This window comes from Tupaia chinensis, unplaced genomic scaffold (genome assembly GCF_000334495.1).
Source record: "Tupaia chinensis unplaced genomic scaffold, TupChi_1.0 Scaffold000438_1, whole genome shotgun sequence".
NCBI lineage: Eukaryota > Metazoa > Chordata > Mammalia > Scandentia > Tupaiidae > Tupaia > Tupaia belangeri.
Genome location: NW_006159943.1, coordinates 231,732 through 241,335, shown reverse-complemented (window position 1 = coordinate 241,335; position 9,604 = coordinate 231,732). Strand labels below are relative to the sequence as shown.

Genomic DNA, 9,604 nt, shown 5'->3' with positions numbered 1-9,604 from the left:
TACGTGGGAGTCCAGCGACATAGCCATTATGCTAACTGCTGGTTCCCTATTAACTTTCTTGAAGACCTCGTGTATAATAAAAAAAAAAGCAAGAATCGCTAATTGGTGGGGTCAGCAGGTGATGTGAAGGTTAAGATGGCTGGATCCCACATAGTCAGTTCTATGGTTCGAGTCTGTGACCTGGCAGCTTGAAAATCATGCCAGGCACGTGTGTGTGTGCCCAAAATCTTAAAGGGAGAATGGAGAAGGGATTGTGGGTGGCCAGTCCCCTCCAGTGTGTGATTTCTTACTTTCCGTATCTCCGTCTCTCTGGTAAGCACACACGCCCTATAGCAAGAACTACAAAAAAATAACCCCAGCAAACTGGTAGTTAGTGAGCACAGGCACCTTTATACCTGTGAGGAAGGTCTGCTCTTGTCATCCTCACTTCACAGGCGATGAATGAAAAGCTAGTTGAGTATGGGACTAGCAGGTGGTATGGCAGTCAAGGTACAGGACTCCCATATGGTTAGACCATGGTTCAAGTCCCAGACCTGGCAGCTTGCCTTCCGTCTCATTTTCCCTCTATCTCTTATCTGTCTCTCTTTGGTGAGTGCACAGACCCTATAGCAAAATTTAAAAAATAATAATAACAAATAAAAAATGTTAGTTGAGTCATTTTTCAAGGGTCTCACATATTTTGAAGTCTTTTTTTAAGAGAGAGATTTTTGCTATAGGGCATGTGCACTCACTGGAGAGACAGCAAGAAATCACTCCCCCCTCCCCCAGGAGGGATTGCCATACCGCAGTCCCTTCTACTCCATTCTCTTGAGATTTGGGGCACACACGCACACGAGCCCAGCATGAGTTTTAAGCGGCCAGGTCCAGGACTTGAGCTGTGGTCGACTATGTGGGAGTCCAGCGATGTCACCATTCCACCATCCGCTGATCCCTGACGTCTTTTGTTACTGGCACCAAAGCTTGGACTCTTAACTCCTATTACCGGGTGACTTCAATCCTTTAGGCATTCCAGAAGGATCGAAGACCCGAGTACCCAAGGGTGAGGATTCCCAGGCCTAACCCTTCCTTTCTCCTGACTGGCAGGACAAGCCCTCCGTGATATCCCTGCAGAATCTCATTGTCCGGGACATCGCCAACCAGGAGAAAGGGATGTTCCTGATCAGCGCGGCCCCGCCCGAGATGTACGAGGTGCACACAGCCTCCCGGGATGACCGGAGCACCTGGATCCGCGTCATTCAGCAGAGCGTGCGCGTGTGAGTGTGTGCCTGCTGCCCGCGTGTGCCTGTGGCCTCGGGGAGCTGCGTCAGGTCTCAGGCCCGGGGACCAGAACGGGTGTTTGGAGGTAGGGGCAGAGGCTGGGGGAGAAACAGGATGGCCTGGACAGGAAAGATCACCTTGGTCCTTAGTATTCTACAAAGTCTTACTTCATGCTCACAACCCTGACTGGTTTCTCTTTTTAAAAAGAATTGCTTTATTTAGTTTTATTTATTTTTTATTTATATTTTTAATTTGACTAGAGAGGGGGAGAGAGAGAAAGGGAAAATGAGAAAGCAAGCTGCCAGGTCTGGGACTCAAACCACAGTCGGCCATGTGAGAGTCCAGCCTCCTTAACCACCATGCCACCTGCCGACCCCATCCCTGACTACTTTTTAAATGCAGCGTGAGCTGACAGGCAAAGGAATCTGACTGTCACATGGACGTACCTGCCAGCCAGCAGTATTATTTCAGCTGCATTAAACATCCTGGTCTGTAGGCAAAAGGCTATTATCTGGATCGCATTGTCTGTTACCCTTGTTTTCTAAAAATGAATGCAAAAGGGTAATGCAAGCATCGGCATAGAGCCAAGAGGAGCAGTCTCACAGACAAACGCTGGAGAGAGTCGTGCTCGTTCGCGTGCCAAGGCTGCGGCTCTTCAGTTTCTGTTGGGCACACAGAAACTGACAGTTGAAGATGGTCAGCTGTGTCTCACTACACTGGGGGGAACGCCAAATAACGCCCAGCTACTGTTGAAAATGGATTCCTGAAGATTACGCCTAAAGAATCAACTCTAGGTCTAGCCCTGTTGGCCTAGTGGTTAAGGGAGACGGCTCCCCCATGGCCAACCATAGTTTGAATCCTAGCCACAGTTGTTGAAAAACACACTGGGTGTGCGTGTCCAAAATCCTGGCAGGGAGGCCAGCAGGTGGTGTGGTGGTTAAAGGCTCTGGATTCCCACATGGCCAGTCACGGTTCGAGTCCCAGACCGGGTCGCTTGCTTTCTCGCTTTTCCTTTCTCTCTCTCTCTCTGGTCAAATTAAAAAATAATAATAACAAGTGGAATTAAATAAATAACTAACTTTTAAAGAAAATTCTGGTAGGATATAGAAATGGAGGAGGAGAGATTTTAGCATGACTCTGCCCCATTGGAGGGTGATTTCTCCCTCTTTCTCTCTGTCTGTCTCTCTAGTGCGAACATGCCCCTTCTGGCAAGAAAAAAAAAAGAACTCTTAATTAGGATTTTTATATAATTTACCATTATCAAAATGTTTTTTGGGCCGGCAGATGGCGTGATGGTTAAGGGTGCTGGATTCACACATGGCCGATAATGGTTCAAGTCCTGGACCTGGCGGTTTGTTTTCTCACTTTCTCTTTTTCTCTCTGTCAGATTAACAAGTAATAGTAAAAAGTGGAATTAAATAATTAACTAAATAAATATTTTAAAAGTTTGGAGTATTTTTTTTATTCATTCATTTATTTTAATTTGGCCAGAGAGAGGCACAGAGAGATAGAGAGAGAGAGAAGGGAAGTGAGAAAGCAAACCACCAGGTCTGGGACTTGAACAGTGGTCAACCACATGGGAGTGTCCAGCGCCTTAACCATCGTGCCACCTGCTGTTCCCAATAAATAATTTTTTTTAATGTTTTTTAATTGCCAGAGGGCACATGAGCTCACTGAAGACAGAGAGAAAGAAAGCACCTCCCCTCAGTCACCCAGGTGTGGCCATGCCACGATCCCTTCATTTCTCCAGCCTGTTGGGGTTTGGGGCATGCATGCACATGTGCCCAGAATGTGTTTTAAGTTGGGCCTGGGATTTGAACTTCAATCAGCCATAGGGGACCTGGCTCTTTTAACCACTAGGACACAGAGCCAGCCCCATCATTGTTATTTTTTGTTTTATTTTAATAATTATTTAATTTTTGAGGTCAGCAGGTGGCATAGTAGCTAAGGGTGTTGGACTCCCACACGGCCGACCACCGTTTGAGTCTCGGACATGGTCGCTTGCTTTCTTACTTTCCCTCTCTCTTTCACTCTGTCCCTTTGTGGTCAAATTAATGAATAAATAAAAAGTTAAATAAAATCTTTTTTTTTTTAAATTATTTAATTTTATTTCTTCTTCTTTACTTTGACCAGAGGGAGATTGAGAGTGAAAAAGCAAGCCGCCAGGTTTGGAACTCAAACTGCAGTTAGCGATGTAGGAGTCCAGCACCTTAACCACCATACCACCTACCGGCCCTGGTCATCACTTTTATTATCCTTATGACCAAGAGAGAAAACGTGGGAAGGAGGGAAAGACATTTCTAACAAGGTCTCACCACATCACGCTCCTCCCCAGTCAGCTAAGACCACAGCCTGCCATTGCACCCAGCCTGTTTAAGTGAGACTGGGAATCAAACTCGGGTCTCCCGGGTGGCCTCAGCCACTTCCTCTACTTTATGTTAAGTCATCTTTTTTTGTCCTTTAACTTGTGTAATTTAGACCTTTTTTAAAAAAAGAATTATTTTATTTAACTTTATTTATTTATTTTAATTTGACCAGAGAAGGACAGAGTGAAAAAGAAACGGAAAGTGAGAAAGCCAGCTGCCAGGCCTAGGACTTAAACTGCAGTGAGCCATGTGGGAGTCCGACACCATTAACCACTACGCCACCTGCCAGCCCCCTGTAATTTAGACATTTTTAAGATAAGTTGTCACTATGTTGCCCAGACCAGCCTTGAGCTTATGGTCCTTCTGCCTCAGCCTCCCTGAGTCTCTGGGATTACAAGTGCTCGCCACCATGCCTGGCCTTTAAATTGGATTAGGAATCAAACCCAGGCCTCCCTGGGGTCCCAGCCTACAGAGCTGAGCCTGCAAGTTAGACTTCTGAACATGTTTTTCAGAAATCCATATAAAAATATGAAATTGCTTATTCTAGGGAAACAGTTCAAAATACCTGTTCTGTTAATAGCTGACCCAGAGGCTCTTCATTATGGTATTAGCATTTGTATTGTAAAAATGATAGTAATTATTATGCATTCTAAGGATTTATTGAGTTTCTGTCATGTTCCAACATGGTTACATCTCATTGAATACTAGCAAAAACATGTATGAGGAAACAGCAACTACCTGGTGAACGCTGGAGTCAGTGCTTGACACCAAAGCCTGTTCTTGACTTTCTGCACTGAGCTGCCTTTTCAGGTGACCTTCAGAGAGGGAGCTACCAGTAAATGCAGAGGATTAGTGCTGAGGAAGGGGGAGCGGCAAGAACAAAGGAAGGGCCAGTTCTGTGGTGCAGTGATAATGTGCCACTCGAGAGAAGCTGAATCTGGGGCCAACAGGTAGCATGGTGAGGCTCCCACATGGCCGACTGCATTTTGAGTCCTGGATCTGGCCGCTTGCTTCCCCTCTCTCTCTCTCTTCCTCTCTCTATGGTGATCACATGTGCTCTATAGAAAATGTTAACAATAATCAAAAATACAATTAAATACAATGATTCTTTAAAACAAAACAAAAATAAAAGGGGGACGCTGGATTCCACATGGTGACCGTGGTTTGAATCCCCAGCCCTGTCAGTCTGAAACCTGCTGGGCACGTGCATAAGTGCCCAAGGTCCTATGAATGGCTGGAAGACTGGAAGAAGGGGCCAGACCATGGTGTGAGCAGACCCCGTGGAGGAAGCTCATCCCTCCCTCTCCTCATATCCATGTGCCCATGCTCTATCGTGAATAGAGGGGAAAAAAGGAGTGAATGGAGCCAGGTGTGAGGCTGAGGAGGGAAGCATGGGGCATGTTTGTGAAAGCGGGAAGGCGGATTCCCAGGCTATAACCTAGATTCTGTCTCCTCACCTGTGACCCCTCCAGATGCCCATCCAGGGAGGACTTCCCCCTGATCGAGACAGAGGATGAGGCTTACCTGCGACGAATTAAGAGTAAGTCCACCCACAGGGAGCTCATTAAATAACTTGTGATACATCGCATGGTAGAATATGATTGCTGTAGACCCGTATTAAAATGATGTCAGTATTGGTAAAAACAGCATGCACAGGGTCCAGCCAGTGGCGTGGTGGTTACGGTGACTGGATCCCACATGCCTGACTGTGTGGTTCAAGTCCCGGACTGAGTGACTTGAGAAACGTGCCAGGCGCATGTATGTGTATGCCTCAAATTCCAAAAGGTGCATGGAGAGAAAGGGATTTCAGAGTGGTGTTCCCCCCTGGGGGTACCTTCCCACTTTTTCGGTCTCTCTCTGTCCCTCCAGTGAGCACACGCACTCTAAAGCAAACTAAAAATGAATAGATAAATAAAGTGGAGAGATAATACATGCATGTGTATGTTGTGTATGTATGTGTGAAACCTCTCTAGAAAGGTAAGATTGTACTGCTACGAGGGGAACTTCAAAAAGTTTGCGGAAGGGGCCCGCAGATGGAGTGGTGAAGGTGCTGGACTCCCACATGGCTGACCATGGTTTGCCTCCCAGACCCAGAGATTTGAAAATCACACCTCATGCATGTGCATGCATGTCCAGAATCCTAAGAGGAGAATGGAGGAGAAGGGACTGCAACATGGCCACCTCCCCTGGGGGATGATTGCTCACTTTCCCTCTCTCTGTCTCTCTAGCGAGTGTACACTCCCAGTGACAAAAAAAAAAAAAAAAGAGAGCTAAAATATGAGTTTGTTTTGGTGCAAAAATATTTGAAATCCATTCATAGTGTTTCTATAATATGTATTTTTCCTATAATATGTATTTTTCCTTAACTTTCTTTTTTTTAAAGTTTTTGCCATAGCAGACGTGCATTCTCCAGAGAGGAGAGAGACAGAGGGACACAATAAGAGGGAAAGCGAGAAATCTCCCCTCAAGGGGGATGGCCACACTGTAATCCTTTCTCTTCTTTTCCTCCTGGGATTTTGGGTGCCCATGCACATGCACCCCAGTGTTATTTTCAAGATGCCAGGTGTGGGACTCAAACCATAGTTGCCCATGTGGGAGTCCGGCACCTTAACCACCATGCCACTTGTTGGCCTTATTTCCCTTAACTTTCGATGACCTCATGCCTCTGTCCAGCATGGCCATGCCAGCTCCCATTGTCGCATCTGCATCCCAGCTAGCAGGGAAGAATAAAGGAACAAGGAGAGTTTGTGCCCATTTCCTTCAAGGCCAGATCTGGAAGACGCTTACATTCACCGGCTAGAACTGCAAGTCAGGCGGGGAGACACAGGCCTTCACTGGGTCACCACACACCCTTATAGAGCTCGTGCTCATTCTGTTTACAGAAAGATGGGGAAAATGGGCACCGGCGGAAAACCTGCTGTAAATGTTTTTAATCTTTGTTTTTAAGGCAAAAGTACATTGGGGCCAGCAGGGAGTGTGGTGGTTAACCCACATAGCTGACCATGGTTCGAGTCCCAGACCTGGTGGCTTGCTTTCTCACTTTCACTCTCTCTCTCTCTCTCTGTGTCCCTCTCTTAATGGATGAATGAATGAGTAAAATAATCCTTTTTTTTTTTTTGCTATAGGGCACGCGTGCTCACCAGAGAGACAGAAAGGGAGAAATCACTCCCCCCAGGGGGGGGAATGGCCACGCTGCAATCCCTTCTCCTCCATTCTCCTCTCAGGATCTTTGACACGCATGCACACGCAACTGGCGCGAGTTTAAGCCACTGGGTCTGGGACTCGAACTGCGGTCGGCTACGTGAGAGTCCAGTGACATAGCCATTACGCTAACTGCTGGTCCCTAAATAATCCTTTTTTTAAGACAAAAGTATATGTATTACTTTTCTCTAAGAAAAGATTTTTTTCTTTTATCATAAATTCTCCAAAACAGAATAGAGACCAGCAGGTGGTGTAATGGTTACATCGCTAGACTCCCATGTAATCAACCATGTTTCGAGTCCCATACCTGGTGGCTTAAACTTCAGACAGGGCGTCTGTGCATGTGTGCCTAAACTCCTGAGAGGAGATGGGAGGAGAAAGGATTGCAGCATGACCATCCCTCTCGGGGGTGATTTCTTGCTTTCTGTAGCTCTTTCTCTCCAGAGAACATACAGGCCCTATAGCAAAACCTCTCTTAAAAAACATAAAAAGGTGGGGCCAGCAGGTGGCGTGGTAGTTAAAGGCGCTGGATTCCCACATGACTGACCACGCTTCGAGTCCTGGACCTGGTGGCTTGCTTTCTCCTTTTCTCTATCTCTCTCTGGTCAAATTAAAAAATAATAATAAATAGAGGGACCAGCAGTTAGCGTAATGGCTATGTCGCTGGACTCCCATGTAGTCGCCCGCGGTTCACGTCCCGGACCCAGTGGCTTAAAACTCACGCCGGTCACGTGTGCATGTGTGCCCAAGATTCTGAGAGGAGAATGGAGGAGAAGGGATTGCAGAGTGGCCATCCCCCTGGGGGGAGGTGATTTCTCGCTTTCTGTCTCTCTGTCTGTCTGGCGAGCGCATGCACCCTATAGCAAAAACTTCTAAAAGAATTTTTTAAAAGAATGACTTATCTCTATTTATTATTATTATTTTTAGAGGTTTTTGCTATAGGGTGCGTGCGCTTGCCAGACAGACAGAGAGAGACAGAAAGAAACCACGGTCGACTACGTGGGAGTCCAGCGACATAGCCATTACACTAACTGCTGGTCCCAAGTCATTAAAAAAATAATAAAATAAAAAGGCTTCATTCCGTCCTGCCACTGGCCCATACCCCCTAGAGCTGTCCCTTGCTGACTGCTCTGGGTGCCCCCGGACAGTCCCCTTGTGCTCACCTGCTGTTTGTTTGCAGTGGAGCTGCAACAGAAGGACCGGGCGCTGGTGGAGCTGCTGCAGGAGAAGGTCGGGCTGTTTGCGGAGATGACTCATTTCCAGGCAGAGGAAGATGGCGGCAGTGGGATGCCTCTGCCTACCCTGCCCAGGGGTCTTTTCCGCTCGGAGTCCCTCGAGTCCCCCCGTGGCGAGCGGCTGCTGCAAGATGCCATCCGTGAAGGTGAGGGAGTTCCCAAGAAGGAGTCCGGGCTCTTGCACTGACCAGCAGAGAATCTGGACACACCCAGACAAGGGGCATGGCAACCCATAGTCCATAAGGTGCATAACCCACGGTCCTGCCGTCCTGGGTAGGACAAGGGCAGAGGCACGTTCCTGGCTGCCGTCCGACCCCTCTCATGCTGCATGTGCTTGTGTTGTTGCTCTGTGGACACGTCAGAGACCTTTGCCTTGTCTGTGGTTGTGCAAGTCTAACCCCTGTGCCTGGATGCCTAAGTGTCCCGTGTGCGAATGGCACCCCTCCCTCTCCCTGTCTCCTCAGTGGAGGGCCTGAAAGACCTACTGGTGGGGCCTGGAGTGGAGCTGCTCTCGACGGCCCGAGAACCAGCTCTGCCCTTGGACCCGGACAGCAGCGGTAACACGAGTCCTGGGGTCACTGCTAGTGAGTGCCAGGGCGTGGGCCGAGTCGGGTAGGGTGAAGGGGTGGGGTGGAACTAGGGATTGGGTGCAGTGGTGGGGTCAGGGCCTGGGAATTCAGCCTGCCCTGCCCTCCTCCACAGACGGTGAGGTCAGAACCTTCAACGGTTCCATCGAGCTCTGCAGGGCTGATTCGGATGCCGGCCAGAAGGTAGGTCCTCGGGTGGTCCCAGGACTTTGTCGGAGGGAGGGATGGAGCAGGACTGTGCCTGCTCACTCCTGTCCTTGCCCATCTCTGCAGGATCGCAATGGGAATCAGCTGAGATCTCCCCAGGAGGTGAGCTGGGGATGTGATGGCAGGGAGGCTGCGGGAGGGTCTGCTCTGTCTGAGGAATGGCAGCCGGGTTCAGAGGAGGCAGGAGAGAACCTCTTCCGGTGCTGTTGTCCCACCCCACACCCACTCTGCTCCTGGGCATTCCTCCTGTCCTGGGCCGTGTTCATACGCTCTCCTCTGTCCTCAGGAGGCGTTACAGCGACTGGTCAGTCTCTACGGACTTCTCCACGGCCTGCAGGTCAGTGCAGCCAGGCTAGAATGGGGAAGGGAGGAGTCAGGCCAGAGATGCCCAGTAGGTAGGCCAGGGACATCCTCAGGGGCCTTTCTAAGCATTTTCCCAATCCATACCCTCCACTCCGCTGTTGGGGGCCCCGGGGTCAGGGTGAGGTTAGAAGAGGAGGGAGGTCTCTGACGCCGCCTTTTCTCCAGGCGGCTGTGGCCCAGCAGGACACTTTGATGGAAGCCCGGTTCCCTGAGGGTCCCGAGCGGCGGGAGAAGCTGTGCCCCGAGCCAACTCTCGGGATGGGGAGGCCGGCCGGGCCGCGGCCGCCCCTGTGGCTCCGGAGAAGCAGGCCACGGAACTGGCGTTACTGCAGCGGCAACACGCGCTGCTGCAGGAGGAGCTGCGGCGCTCCCGGCGGCCAGGGGAGGC

General features: G+C 49.3%; 1 protein-coding gene across 1 annotated transcript in view; it reads left to right on the top strand.

The window, feature by feature from the left end:
- The window catches only part of ARHGEF2 (Rho/Rac guanine nucleotide exchange factor 2), a gene marked incomplete in the record, with an annotated part of 107,371 nt that overhangs the window by 93,436 nt on the left and 4,331 nt on the right, over positions 1-9,604 (top strand). Inside the window, 7 exon segments of the mRNA XM_027774480.1 lie at positions 5,096-5,163; positions 8,005-8,205; positions 8,524-8,643; positions 8,762-8,829; positions 8,920-8,955; positions 9,140-9,190; positions 9,382-9,602. Coding sequence (XP_027630281.1) covers positions 5,096-5,163; positions 8,005-8,205; positions 8,524-8,643; positions 8,762-8,829; positions 8,920-8,955; positions 9,140-9,190; positions 9,382-9,602 — 765 coding nt within the window.